Source organism: Chelonoidis abingdonii, chromosome 4 (assembly GCF_003597395.2).
Source record: "Chelonoidis abingdonii isolate Lonesome George chromosome 4, CheloAbing_2.0, whole genome shotgun sequence".
NCBI lineage: Eukaryota > Metazoa > Chordata > Testudines > Testudinidae > Chelonoidis > Chelonoidis abingdonii.
Genome location: NC_133772.1, coordinates 143803224 through 143818805, shown reverse-complemented (window position 1 = coordinate 143818805; position 15582 = coordinate 143803224). Strand labels below are relative to the sequence as shown.

Sequence of the window (15582 nt, the reverse complement as noted above, 5' to 3'; positions counted from 1 at the left end):
ACACAGTGTTGCCAGCTGTCTCACTTTTATTGGGAGTCTTGTGGTATTTGCGTTATCTAAAGCATCAGCTCTTGAAATCCTTTGATTATTGGACAATCTCAAATTTCCTCCTATTATTTTAAAGCAAGGATGTAGCCTTCAGAGTTGCAGAAAGGAGCTTGAAAACAAAACCCAAGTGTACCCCAAAGGCTCAGAAATCAAAAGCCAGCTAAAGAATCCAAAACACATCATTTAAAAAAGTCTCATGATTTTTTGGAATCTGACCTCATGATTTTTGAACACTTGAGGTTGGCAATGCTTCTGATAGACTAGACAAGAGAGACAGAAAATATGGTACATTTTGATTTAATAGACCAGATTGACAGAAAATAATCAAAATCAGGGTCTCAATCATTATTTTTTATTAAATCTACAAAATACTTCTGAAGCATATAAAAAAAACATGGTGACCCTTTTCTTACCTTGCTGCATTAGGGCTCTGATTCTGCTCAACACTTGTTTATTATTTATTATTTGTATTCCGGGAGTGGATAGGAACCCAGGAGCTAGGCGGTGTGCACAACCGACCAAAACGACTGTCCCTGCTCCCTGAGGAGTTTACAGTCGATGTGTAAGACATACCTGACTTTAAGCACGGGAATAGTCCTAGTCCCATGCTTAAATACTTTGCTCAATCAGTGTCTAAGGGGCCAGTCAGAGATTCATAGCTTCCAAGATTCGAAGGGACCACTGTGGTCATCTAGTGCAGTGCTTCTCAAACTAGGGCCGCCGCTTGATCAGGGAAAGCCCCTGGCGGACCAGACCGGTTTGTTTACCTGCAGCGTCCGCAGGTTTGGCCGATAGCAGCTTCCACTGGCTGCAGTTCACTGCTCCAGGCCAATGGAGGTCGCAGGAAGTGGCGCGGGCCAAGGGACGTGCTGGCCACCCTTCCTGAACAAGCAGTGGCCCTTGTTTGAGACCCACTGATCTAGTCTGAACTCCACCCAAATGCTTCCTACAATGCATCTATTAGAAAAAACATCCCTTCTTGATTTTAAAAGTGTCAGTGATGGAGAATCCACCACGACCCTTGGTAAATTGTTCCAATAGTTAATTACTCTCACTGTTAAAAGTGTATGCATCATTTCCAGTCTGAATTTGTGAGTTTCATCTTTCAGTCATTGGTCATGTCATACCTTTCTCTGCTAGATTCAAGAGCTCATTATCAAAATTTTCTTCTCCATGTAGATACTTACCAACTGTAATCAAGTCTCGCCTCCCAGGTCATTGATAAAAATGTTAAATAGCATAGGGCCAAGAACTAATTCCTGTGGGACCCCATCCTCCCCAGAATCACACTTGCTTGTTGATCATTCCCTTGTACAAATACATTTTGAGACCTGTCAGCTAGCCAGTTTTTAATCTATTTACTTTGTGCCACATTAATTTTACATTGGTTTTTAATCAAAATGTCGTGTGCTACCAAGTCAAGTACCATACAGAAGTCTAAGTATGTTACATCAATACTATTACCTTTACCAACTGAACTTATAATCGCATCAAAAAGAAGATATCAAGTTATTTGAGAGGCTCTATTTTCTAGAAACCCACGTTGATTGGTATTGCTTAATTACCGTCCTTTAATTCTTTATTAACTGCGTCCTGTGGCAGTCTATTATCATGCCTGGGATCAATGTCAGGCTGACAGGCCTATAATTATCAGGGTCATCCATTTACCCTTCTTAAATATTGGCTCAACATTCACTTTCTTCCAGTTTTCTGGAACTTAGTGTTTCCAGGGTTATAAAAAATCAGCAGTAACTGTCCAGTGAGTTCTTCAGCCAGCTCTTAAGCCCTTCATAACTTGAACACCTGCCCTTCCACTGTGACTGCAAAGGGAACGCTAGATGCTCAAATAGAATTCTGCTATATGGAAGGGTGTGCCATGAAATTCAGAACTGAAACTAACAAAAATCTAACAGGAAAGACCAAGTTATTTGTGCCCAGAAACCAGATTTGTGCCAGCATATAAGGTATTTGTGTGTATAACTCAAATAATTGTGCATGCCAGGCTTTGAAAAGTAACCCAGAAAAGCACAGAGTAGAAAATAACTTTACATCATGATATATTTTCTGTGTTTGAAAGGGTGGCAGAGAGGGTGGACCTGCTGGAACTCTGAGAGATGAAAAAACGTATCTGCTGTTTGCAAACTAAACTTATCCATTATAAAGCTGAGGAAACGGCAGCTTAAAAAATAAGGCTTAGTTCAAAAAGCTCCAGCCAAGTTCTTTTGCAAACATCGCTTCCATCTTCAAAGCCAGCCAGCGGCATCTACTCATATGTCAATTTCAAAGGTTCTGTTGACAGATGTGGAGTCAATTCACAGTGAGCTGCCATGGTCCTGACAGCAGAAACAAAATTTAGGATCTAAACACTTCCTAATGCCTGCCATGCTTTAAAATCAGTGTGATCAAAATACATAATGAACATAGAAATACAATGTTAGACGAGGAGCTATATGTTTTCCTAATGTCTTTTCTTGCCCTGATTTTTCACTGGTGATTGGATATGAGGGAAAGTGATATTGTGAAATATGTCCCAAGCCGTGTGAGTGCGCCAGGGAGGGCACATGTTCAGGAAAACTACAGCCCCAGCCATTGGGGGTATGTATACAATGCAGATGGAGTGAGCCTCCTAGCCCAGGTAGACAGATCACCTTAGTTGGGCTCAAGCTAGCATGCTAAATATAGCAGTCTGGATATTATCGGACCAGCTGAGCTTCGGCTAGCACTCCGGAGGTCAGACATATGTAGGGTGACCAGCTGTCCCAATTTTATAGGGAAGGTCCTGATTTTTGGGTCTTTTTCTTATATAGGCCCCTATTACACCCCACTCCCATCCCGATTTTTCACACTTGCTGTCTGGTCACCCTGGACCTAGGAGATTGGGAGGGTTTGGACTCAAGTGGCTAGCCTGAACCATCAGCAGTTTTGCAACATCCACACTGCTTTTACTAGCTCGAGCTGAGCTAGCAGGCGTCTCTCTACCCAAGCTAGGAGGTATGCTCCCAGCTGCAGTGCAAACGGACCTTCAGATTCCTAAAGTCACGCGCTCAATGAGGTGGCTGTGAGCCATCATAATCTGATAGCACCCTCTGCTGGTCAAATGGCAATCGTTTTTATCTTAAAGAGGACCAAAGATCCTACCTCCTAGAGAACTGGTGGCTTATTTAAAGGAGGTTTAGGGAGAAAATGGTTATAGGTTAGAACTAGAAGTCAGCCTTGGGCTTCTGGGTCTGGATACAAACCCTTCCAACATTTGAGGGTATTGGATCTGGGTGTAAGGATCAGGTACATTGCTACTATCGAATTAGACCCACATTAATATCTTTGATGCCTGTGTTCAGTGAATTAATTATTTTTCCATATGAGGTATTTTCCTTTAACGTTAAGTTAGGTAAAGCTTTAGGAATATAAGTGGACAAGCAGACTGCTCCATAGCCAGTAGAGGTTGGCCCTCCTTTCATTTTCCAGACACAAGTGTATTATTTCATTTTTGTAGCAGTAAAGCTCCTTCTTGAGCAGGTGGCTTTCCCATTGGCTCCTAAGGTTCTGGGTTCAGAGCAGCTCAGCCCTCTCCTTGTGTCCTCTGTGCCTCAGACACAAGGCCCCCGTGTAAGATTACCTACTTGGGGACCTGGTTTCCTCCAAGTGCATTCCATCCACATTTGATAGTGCTGCAGGTGCCATTGTTTCGCAGCTGAAGACAGAGAAGCCGCTCAGATAAATGGGAAAAATGTAGTTTATGCAAAGAGGAGGCTTGGCTCATCTAGGCATAATTAGGGGCAATGCAGATCTGTCCTGCTCAGGAGAGCCCTAGCCAAGAGGGGTTCTCTGCCTCAGGAAGCATAGTTCCTCTCCAGGGCACAAAGGTGCAAAGCCTCCGCACACAATGCCGCATACCTTTGTGAGATGCAGCCTATTCCTTTCTCCCACCTCTGGAGAGACTGGGTAGAACCTAGGCGGATGTGGGGATTTGCCTGCAGCCTGCCCCGGCAGTGGACCCCAAGGGAGCAGGAAGGGAGCAGTTTCTATACTCCCTGGAGCACAGGGCTTGCTGTTCTACTCAGGCCTTTCACAGGCTGCACGAGGCTCATGACACGCTGGGCCCACCCTCTGCACTGCCTCATGCATGGCACATTGCATAAGGGCTGGACACAGCGTGATCCCAGAACTGCACTCCTGGAGCCTCTCTCAGTCTGAGGACCATGAACACAATGGTCTCGTGCTGCACGTCTGCTTGAACAAACAGCTTGAGAATACTTAAGTGAGGTGACTGTAAATTTAAGCAGCTAGTGAACTGGCTAGTTTCCATGAAACACAACCCTTTGTTGCAGTGAGCTACTAAAGACACACAAGTCCAGACCCTGTATGTGGGGAAAGCTGTAATGTGAATGGCTATATTATTACTCGGACGAATAGATTAGTAGGGTTGAGGACAAGGTGATCGTTAGGGGTTAGACTGTGATGCCTTTACTCATGTTGAATGATACCTTATGCCTCAAGTCATCTTGCTGGAGTCAATGAGGGGGCGTAAGGCTTTACTTAGGGCTGGTGTATATGGAAAGTTAGTGCACAGCAAGCTAGTGTGAGAATTCAGAGCACACTCGCTGCTCCGCACCAACGCCCTCTGCACATTCTTACTGTGCACCCAGGCTTATGTTCATGCTATGAGCGAGGGGTGTGATTCCCCAGCTCGTGTACCCACACTCACGGCAGCCGCCATTGAGCTAGCATGTGTATAAGTAGCAGCACAACCACAGGAGCCTAGTTAGGAACAGCAAACTCACAGCTTCGCCATGCTGAGTATGTCCCTGCCTGAGTCCAGTGCGTACGGATGTGGCATGGCTCAGCCACACCTCCACCGGTGCTATCACGGCTACACTATTTACACTTGCACTGACTCGATGGCACTAGCACAAGGATGAGCAGGGGAATCGCACCCCTAGCTTGTAGTGCAGACACAGCCTAAGAGCGCGCCCTCGGCTGGTCTAGCTTAATATGCTTCCAAAGTGCAGTGCATATAGAAGCATTCTCAGAGCACAGCAAAAATGTCCACACAGCGAGTTAGTCCGGTGTAGGTAGTGAGCTGTAAATTCACACCCTCGCTTGCTGCACATTAACTTCCCATGTAGACCAGCCCTCAGTGTGACATAGATCTTTAATTTCTTTCTTGCAAGCACTAAACATCATCTTAGGCCAGAGAGAGTTTATAGGTGGACGTGGGCTAAATTCATACCGCCAGATGCTTTTGAATGGACCTCAACATCTTTGTATATACTTATTATTGTTTTTCTTTCTTTCTTTCTTTCTTTCTTTCTTTCTTTCTTTCTTTCTTTATCAGGAGTCTGGAACTTGACTATACCTTGACCAAGAAATTTGGACCTTGACAAAAAATAATTTGACTATCGCAGCCCTAAGGTCTCAAAGAAGCCAACCCAATAATAGTGTACGGACGAGCCCTGTTGGGCATAATCCAATTCCTTTTTATGCGGACAACGCTGGGTATTGGGAGAGTGGGAATTCTGAGAGAGACCCCAGGACTCTAAGTAGAAAGAGAGAGAGAGATTAGTTCTATCTCTCCTTATATATCTGCTGTTTGATCTTTAGAATATATTGGGTATAACGTGTGTATTGACTCACTCATTCTCCACAGAAGATAAGTAGTTTCCCTGGGTGTTGTATCCTTTTTGACTGGGGCTACTTTTGTCCAAGTAGTGTCCAAGGAAAACAATGGGTGATATTCATCCCAGAGGACATGAACTCAGAGTGTCTGGAAGGTAATTTGCGTTCATGCCTATTTGCTTATTTTAGGTGGTCTAACTGGAATCTTGTTGCTGCTTGTTACTCATGTAGAAAACCTTCAAAACTGATATTTACCTTCCATCATTTGAGTTGTGAAAACCTGATAAGCCATGGGATCCACCCCATTATAAATAAAGCTATAACATTCAGCCTGTGCCCTTGGGATCGGTGAGCAACAAGGCCAGATTTCTTAAACACTTACCAAAAAGGTTGGCATAGGCCAAGCAAACTGAAAATTATTTTAAATAGAGTAGACTGCAACAGATGCAATTCAGGGTAGATGAGAGAAAGGGAGTGAGTTATATTGGCCTTAACTATCTTATTCTAGTCCTGTTCATTCATGCTGTCTGGACAACTGTGTCTTAGACTCATTTTCTTAAGACTTCCACGGTTTATTAATTGATTAATTGTGCACTTGTAATGACCACAAGAATAGGTGCAGACTGGATGTTTTCATGTGAAAAGAAATCTCTGTTTGATTATTGATTATTTAAGCCTGGATTTCTGCTCAGGTGCTAAAACCCTGATCTGCAAAGATTTAGGGATACGCTTGGCGCATAAAGCTATGCAGTGTGACAAGCCAGACCTGAAAGACAAGGTGGGGGAGTTGATGTCTTTTATTGGACTAGCTTCTGTGGGTGAGAGAGACATGCTTTTGAGCTTACAGCTTCTCTCTCTAATATCCTGGGACCAACAATGCACACAACAACACTGCAGACTGCCATTAAACTCAGACCCTGGCTGTTCCAGAAGGGTGTTTGGAGGGTGGTATATTAGTCTTAGAATGATTAAAGTCCTTTTTCCTATACACTGAAAGAGGTTACCTCAGGTTAATTGTGGACACCTGAGTCTAATTAAGGGCAGCCAGGGACCATTAAAAACCAGCTCCAATGAATGGGCTACGAGGAGACATGAGATGCAAGATGCAGAAGAGTTGTGTGCGGCAAGGAGAAAAGGCTGTTTTTTTCTTATAAGGGAAGCCTTGTGTTATTTCCTATAAGGGAAGCCTTTGTTCGCAGCATAGCTGGGCTCAGGGTGAGTGAAAGAGGATGGCTGGTGATAGGTAGTTGGTGCAAGAAGAGGCAGTTCTCCAGTGGGAGTGAGGCAATTTAATATTTTTTGTTGCTGTTTAAAGAAGCGCTCGGGCTAACCTGTAGGCCTACTCTCTGAATACTGTAAATAAACCAATATCCAGTACTAAACCTCCGGAGTGGGACAGATTTACCACAGGCTCCTTCAGCGCCGGAGGGAGAAACACTGAGTCCTGATGTGACAGAAGAGGGGCGTTCACACAGTGTAAATTAAGCATGTGCATGAGTCTTTGGCGTATCAGAGCCTACGTAGCCTCCATTCAGTGAGGCCGGGGCTGAGGCTTCCACATCATCGACAAAGTGGGCTGCTCAGGCCCCTGCCTCACAGCTCCTTTGGATCAAGACTTGGCCACCAGATCTAATTTCACTGTCCTGCATGCTTGTGCCAGGCTCTCTGATTGAAGGGCCACCAGCAGGTTAACAGTCGGGTTTGCCCCTAATAACTAATGGCATCACTCCGGAGAGTTTTAAAGCTGACTTATTTTTTTATACATCTGATTTACCTTTTGCCATTTCTGCCGTTTAGTGTCTTGTTACATTTCATTCAGCGAGGGCACCATAATGAGTACTTGACCTTATCCTCCTATTGAACTGCTCATGTGGAATTTGAATAAGTGGGAATTGCATGGCACAGAATTACTGACATCCCACAGAACCATTGTTATTCTCTCCTAGACTATTAAAACAGTACTGTGAGTTGTGCATCCGATATGACAACCATTGCAATTTTCCGGCATAGGCAACGCATGTGGGACACATGGAAACATTTCGCTTTTCTTAGTGCAGGTTAAATATACCAGGAAAATGGAATCTGTCCTAACTGAAACTCTGGTCCTGTTCCTGGTCCCAATGAAGTTGATGGATGTTAATATTCACTTTAAATGGGAGTAGAATCAACCCCATTGTGCTGACTACTTTATTTTAGTGGTTCAATTAAAGCTTCTTATTTACCTAATGAGTGTTATAATAGAATTGGAAAGATATATAATAAAAAGAACAAAACCAGAAAGTTGATTTTTGGAAAGGAAAACAAAAATAACAAGAGTGCAAATGAGTCTGAAAAAGCATCCTTTAGGGGACAGCTGGGTGTACATGACTATTACAGCCAATTTTCATGGCACTAAACTTGTCTCTGGCAGCCTACTACTGCTGCCAGCTAATGGAGTTAGTCTTTCAGTTCCTGGGGGAGGATGCTGTGCTTTGGTGCTGAAGTTCCTGTATTCAAATCCTGCTGGAGACCCCTGGATGGGGTCATTATAATTGTGTTTTAGTGCCATGTTTCAGGGCAATATGTTTGCAGTTAAACATCTTTCTCTTTCAGCGTTAGCAGTCACACTGTGTCTTCCACTGTTCTTGAGGTTCCCCAGGTGTAAAGAATAAGAAATAGCGTCATTAAACAAAGGTGTCAATCCTACTAAAACTTACCGTTAATGCCAGTGGATGCTAATCTAGGTTGGGAGATAGCCACAGTAGAAATGGGCTTGGGCCAAACATTGAGTATCTGGATTTTGGATCTGAACTTCCCGTAAGTTTGTTGTTTTCAAGTTTCAGGCACCCATCTCTACCAGAAAATATGGACAAAAGGCCACACCGATTGGATAGGTCACAGAAAAGGGAGTGGGATAGTCAGTGAATCTGGGCACTGGTTCTAATCTAGTCCAGAAGTCAATATTCTTCAGACTGTTCCATGCCTTTGCAAAGCAAGCAGGTGATTTCAGGCCAGTCGTTATGGTAAAGGTGTCTGAAAAAGCACCATCCTAACTGTGCCCCATATTCACAACTTCACCGGAGAGCCCAACAGGTGAATGGGCAGAAGACTGAAGTCCTGGCATCTCTAGCAGAGGCCCCACCAGGACAAGGGTAAACCCAGTTTGTGAGGCTGTGAGGGCAGATCTGCAATGCCCCTGCAGCTCTTGTGCGCATACGTCAGGGATATCATTTCAGAGTCGCTTGCAATGGAAGGGAAAAACAATCAAATGAAACATCAGAGATGGAGCTGTTACCTGGTTCCTTGTTTGTGGCCCAGCTTTTTTATGGGGGGAGGAGCAGTGGGGGAGGGGAAGGTGTCTGTATGAGTAGTGATATAATTGATTTTGCATCTAAAAACAGAGTATCGGATTCTTCCATCAGAGAAGGGCCTTACTCCTCACGTGAACTCAGACTGTTGGCACTGAGTTGGGCTGTGTATGGCTGGGACTATGTCTAGCAGTTGTTCCTGTGGGGACAAGGGGCAAGGTGTTGTGTGGAAACATTTTACTGACATGTTTCTCTTTCTGGTTTGACAGCCCCACCCACGGTGCGGATCGTGCACTCAGGTCTGGCGTGTAACATCGAGGAGGAGCGCTACTCGGAAAGGGTATACACCATCCGTGAGGGGGAGACTCTGGAGCTCACCTGCTTGGTGACGGGCCACCCTCGGCCACAGGTGAGTCCCACACTGCGACCCAGCCTCTTCCAGTAGCTGTACTGCTATAACTCTCCTGTCATTCGCCCTTGTAGCCATTTCAGGCCATCTTGTTTGCAGAGGTATTGATGCGACTTGCTCTTATAAGTGCTGGACTGTTTTGAGTGCAATGAAGCTCGTTTAGCCCAATTAGTGTCACAGTATGACCAGGCCCTGAGCATGGGATTGCTCCAGCTCATGGTTTCCAAGCCTGGCATTGCAGGAAAGTTTCAAGGGATTGCAACCACCCTCTTCTTTTTTTTTTTTTAATAGCTAGAAGAGGTGGGATCCTGAAACTTATGGCAGTGGGTTCCTGAAACTTTTTTTGTTGTAACTTCAGGTCATGCTGTGGAAGGGTTTGAGAACCACTGGTCTTACTGAACCTCACATTAAATGTTGCTCAGTTTGCTAGTGACTCAAAGCACGTACAGTGCCAGGAAAATAAAACAGCAGACTAAGCAATTGAAGCAGATGCATACATAAGCCTAAGGGACATCTAGATTTCTTTCTGAAGCAGGAAGGTTGACCAGAACAAGGAAGCTGCAGAGATGTATAAAAATGAAACATAATAAAAAAAAAATCAAACCAACCTTTTCTGAGCTTCAGGTTTCATGTTTTTCATGGACACATTTTAAGCAAAGGTTCTGGTCCGTTCGTGTTCTGTCCAGGCTGATTCATCTGCCCCTACTCTGCACATCATTAGCTAATTTCATGGAACCAAGGTCTTTCAAACTCTAGAGCTTGGAAAAAGTGTGGTTTATTCCTTTTCATTTTCTTTCTGCTTTTTCCTTCCTTTAGCTTCTCAGACCTGCTTTTTTTGGGTGGGTTTCCATCCATTTCTTCATTCGCCTGCTTTCTGAACTCATTCCTTCTTTGCTTCTTCTGATAGTCTTTCCTTCTGCTGCATCCACTTCCTCCTTTCTGTATGTGACAAGGGAGTTGTATTGGGAATTTGGAGATAAGTAGGGGTGAGGAACGAGGGTAGGAGACACAGTTTTCAAAAGACAGAGCTTGAAGGTGTTCACAGTAGGGATAGGCTAATTCTTGGTCCCGATCTCAGGACAAAAGACATAAAAAGCTAAGCAGACCCTCCAACCAAGGCCACAGCTGGAATGTGTGTGACAACTTCTTCCCTAGCCAGGCTCACCCATTCAGATACATTTTGTAGCAACCCATTAGCAGCCTAATAAGATTAATCAAATAATATTTTGTTTCAATAAGGTATCAGGGAACAAAATTTCATGGGTGAATTCTTGGTGTATCATTTGAACACTCAAATATAGACTTGCAGAGAGCTCTTTACAGTCACGATGAATTAAACTTCTCTCGCTTTCATGAGGCCCAGTTTTGCCATCACGCATGGAACTTGTATTGCAATAAGTGGGAGTTTTGTGATGTGTGGTTAGCTGAGCCGGGAATTGGGACAGTGAATCCACAGGAGATCTTCAGTCTAAACCCGGGCTCTTCTCCCTGGAAATATTTTTGACATATAGATGCTTAGAGCTTCATTCTATAGATGTTTGCATTCTAGGGTGGGGTTCAGAACTGCTCTGTATTAGCCCAATATGGCTCCTGTTGAAGAGTTATGTCAGCACTATGCAAGTTTGAGAATCCCCCTCATGCAGTCAATAATCACAGTCACGTAAGGGCAAATTCTGTTTGTTGCGATCAGCAAATGAAGACAGATTACAAATAGAAGACACTTTTCTTCTAAATTTGGTGAATCTCAGTACAACTTGTGCGAGGTGAGGGGAAAGAAGCCATGCATTGATTCACTGCTCAAAATTTTTCCAAATTTTAAAAAAAATAGATAAATGGAGGGTTGTAAGTCAATTCCGTCTTAAGTTATGTTTTGGGTTTTTTGTTCAGTGTTTGCAATACCTCTTAAAAGTGGGAAGTAACGTTTATTTCATTGCTGAATTTATCCTCTGTGGCAAACAGTGATTTCTCTCGCACCACCTTTTCTTTTTTTTTCTCTCAGTTGTCACAGTCCTTTAACATCAGTGGCATGATTAATGTCAGTGAAGCTGTAGGGAAGGGCTTTGGTGACTTTCTGATGCTGCTGTGCTGGCTGATTGGTTCCCCATTAGCTGAATTTAATTCCCTGAATAAATATTAACTCTGTTTTAAAGATACTGGTACATATTTTTGTATATATCCACACAGTCTAAAATACTTTGCAAGAGAGGAAAATGACTAGAGACCCATATTTAGATACTTTTACTCATAGTGAGAAGCCCTTTACTCCTCCAGTAGGGCCTACTGACTTCATTGGAGTTACCTATGGAGCCTGATACTGTTCCATGTAAGAGTGACAGAATCTCATCCGTCTCGGATAACTTCAATTATCCAACCAGCTGTCATCTGAAACAGCTTCATATCCTTCAGTGCCTGTTAATTACATTGAATATTCCCTCAATTATCAGAACCTTTATCATGCAACCTTTCAGAGTCTCTGCAGCATTCAAATAATCAAGCTTGTACTGTATGCACTAGTGTGTTGACTTCTGCCTAGCATCTGTTTGAAGGAAAATACAGTGTATCACCTGGCAAGCATACAAAATTAGAATAAGTGTGTGTGTCTTTCTGTGTGTGTGTGTGTGTGTGTGTGTGTGTGTATACACACACACACACATATCACACATTTAGGTTTCTATTTCAAACTGTCCTGTAGTTTACAAAACACTGGGGAAATGGGCAAGTTTGCTACCTCCTACATAGCCTGTGGGAACAGCATGAAGGCTCCAGTCCTGCTCCCATTGAAGTGAATGGTAAAACTCCTGTTGACTTCAGTGGTGCAAAATCAGACCCTAAGGGCAGGTCCACACTACAGTCGGGATCAACGCTCTGAGATTGATCCACCAGCAGTTGATTCAGCAAGTCTAGTGAAGACCCACCAAATCGACAGCACATTGCTCTCCAGTTGACCCTGTACTATACCCCCGATGAGAAGAGTAAGGTAAGTCAACGGGAGAGTTTCTCTTGTCACTTCCCACGGAGTAGACCCCACGGTAACTCCATCTAAGGTACGTTGACTCCAGCTACGTTAGTCACATAGCTGGAGTTGCGTAGGGTAGGTCGACTTACCACAGCAGTGTGGACATAGCCTAAATCCCAAGCTCATAAAACGAGATGTTCCCTGCACTCTCTCTGCAAAGACAGCCTTTTTGCAAGGAGTTATTTCTTATTAACCAAGGCCTCTTCTTCAATGCAGTTCCATTATTATTCCCGCACACCAGGCCAGAATAAATCGTATCAATAAGGTTGAAGAGAGACTAGAAAGATCGCCCCTCAGAACAGTGGATTTGTAAGCAGCCAGCTATTCTAGTTTTGGCGCATGTTCTCACCACAGTATAACAGTTTCAAATCGGAGGTCCGAGATCAGATCACTTTTCAGCTGTGCCCTTTTAAAACAGAAGATTCCGTTTAGAAGCTGATGTCCGAGGACACGCTGACTCATCAGTTTCCAGTATTTTCCCCTTCTGTCGGTTCTGCGGCTCCTGGCCCAAGTCATAACAGAGGAATTTCTCTCCAATCCAATAGCCTGGAGGAAAAGTTCTGTACTTATTTTTATCATAATTTCGTGTATTTCTTTTCCCACAAACAGGCAGCTTCTCCTGCTGGCATGTTTGCTGATCTGATTGCAGTCTTTCCAGTCTTTCTGCCACCACGAAGAGATGGGCTGTTGCCTTCTCTGCTGTCTGGGAGGACCTTCCCCCCTTTGTGGGGAGGGGAGGGCAGGGCACTTCCCCGGACTAGCGGGAAATCCTCGGCCTCATTCATGGTTGAGCAGCCTTAGCATGCTCAGCAAAGGAGTCTTTTTATTTGGAGCACAGTGTTGTGCTTGGGGCAGAATATCTTTGCACTGGAGGCTTCCCCACAGCGCTTACCAGCCCAGGGGTATGTGCTAGGATGGACACGCCTACCAGTGGCTGAACTGCCCCCTGCTTGCTGGGCAACAGATAAGGGGCCCACACAGGCTCCAGCAAGACAGTTTAAACACCTGACACTGGGTGGCCTCCAGTTTGCTCCCAACAGCCTGCCTACGTTGAGAGCTGACCCTCTGCTTTGCTGCCAAACAGCTTGGGGTCCCCATGGGGAGGACAACAGAGCATGTTTTGGATCAGAAGTACAGAGAGACTAAGAGTATGTCTACACTACAGTGTAGAGGCAGCAAGTCTCAGGGTTGGGGTCAACTGACTTGGGTTTGTGGGGCTCGCGCTATAGGGGTAACAATAGCAGCACAAGCAATAGGTATTCTGGAGCCTGGCCTCAGAGACCCACCCGCTTCAGCAGGTGTCTGAGCCCCAACTTGCACACTGCTATCTTTAGCCACGCAGTGAGAGCCTGAGTCAGATGACCCGGGCACTGACATGCACTGTCACGTTCTTGTTGGTAGTGGAGATGTTCCCTAAGGGACTTGCACAGGGTCACGCAGGAAGCCTGTGGCAGAGCAGGGAGTTGAACCAGGGTCTCCTAAGTCTTTAGTCTAATGCCCTTGGATAAAGCCACAAAGCCATCAGCAAATTCGGCTGGAGGGAGGAAAATTCCTTCTGTGGGTCCCACACAGCCAGTGCTGCACTGATCCCCCTTTGTCCTGGGCTTTAGCACCAGTATCGTTTTTCTCTGCTTCTGCATGGTCCTGGGGCCACTTACACTCACTCTCCATTTGCTATCTGTGCTGGATTGACAGCTTGCCAACTGGATCCCCAGCCAATCAGCAGATGCGAGAGGAGGAACTTTCTGTGGCTGTGTGTTTGTGTGGGCTGAGACAGCACGATGACCTCTGAAGCTGCAGATCCTTTCCAGACCTGCGTGTCTTGAGGCTCAAAGCAGCCTAAAAAAAGGCAGGGCTCTTAGGCTGCCTTCAGACTGGCTATAAAAAGTACTTTCTTAAGCAGTCACGAAGCTGCTGCTGTGTATCAAAAAAGCTGTTCAACCAAAATGTTGTATCAAGACAGCATCCGTGCTGCTGCTTTCTCATAAAATCTCTATTTTCTTATCTTGGATCCAGGATGGAAAATTGATTTCAGTTCATTTGACCTGTTTATGGATTTTTCTCACTTGTCTAGCACCTCAATCATCTGTCTCTCTCTCCCATATGTTACAGCTCACAAAAAATCAAGGGACTTGCAATATTTTCTGAAGATTAATTGCTTGGAGCAGGGGGATGGGTCTGATGGTCTCAGAAGTGTGATTCTGCTGCAAAATGCAGGAGGTTTGCAAGACTGAATTTGAACATTAGCCTTCCTTTATCACCTTCCTATTACATTTTCATTGAATTTTAGTGCTCCCAAAAGCAAATGTATGATAACAGACTGGAACTTGGCATAATGCAGCCAGGCAATGTCTAAGTTCATGCACACATCTGCCTATGGAAACTTGAATCTTCCTGACCTTTATAGCCTCTGCCTGTCTGTTGATCAAAGGCATGGACCAGTCTGGCCTAACTCCGAGTTGGTTTTGTGAATTTGACAAGCAGAGGAAGAGAGAAATTACAAGATGTGGGCACGTTAAACAGATCCATGTTTTCATATGAAATCAGAAAAAAAATGGTGACTCCTTAAGGTTAGCATTTGCCAAGTATCTTCTCGTCGAAGAGGCAGTGGGGATTTGTGTCTCATTCATTACTCTCATGTATTTTGTTTCTAAACTAGACGGTGGTTACACTTCAAAAATTACTTAACGTAAATGCAGTGACGAGATTGAGATTTCAAAGGAATAGAAGTTAGGAAATTCAAACCCATGGTTGTGATTTCAGCCAGACCTTGATCATCCTGGGTGCGTACAGTGTTTGTCTTCGTGGGCCACTAAAATGTCAACTTTTAGATCCCCACAGTTCTTGACATTACCAAGAATCTAGAGTGTTCGCTCGTCTTCATGCGCAGAGAAATAGCATGGGGGAGCCTGGCGAGAAATAACTGCTGCAGCTAAGTGCCAGCCACTGTGTGGTAGTGGGTTTTTTTTTTCTTAATGGGCCCAATTCTTAAGCATCAGGCCCATAACTTTTCTGTTATAACCAAGTGGTGTTTTTTTTCTTTTTTCTTTTTGAGCTGGGGTTAGGGAAGGAGGGGGATGTCTATTCTGAAGTTTTTCATAGATTCATAGACTCTAGGACTGGAAGGGACCTCGAGAGGTCATCAAGTCCAGTCCCCTGCCCTCATGGGAGGACCAAATACTGTCTAGACCATCCCTGATAGACAT

The 15582-nt window shown here is 44.4% G+C and overlaps 1 protein-coding gene across 2 annotated transcripts in view; it reads left to right on the top strand.

Moving 5' to 3' along the window:
• The window catches only part of MDGA2 (MAM domain containing glycosylphosphatidylinositol anchor 2), a 691110-nt gene that overhangs the window by 238556 nt on the left and 436972 nt on the right, over positions 1-15582 (top strand). For both annotated transcript variants that reach the window (XM_075065736.1, XM_075065735.1), the window contains exon 2: positions 9221-9360. In XM_075065736.1, the coding sequence (XP_074921837.1) occupies positions 9221-9360 (140 nt within the window). The remainder of the gene's footprint in view (positions 1-9220; positions 9361-15582) is intronic.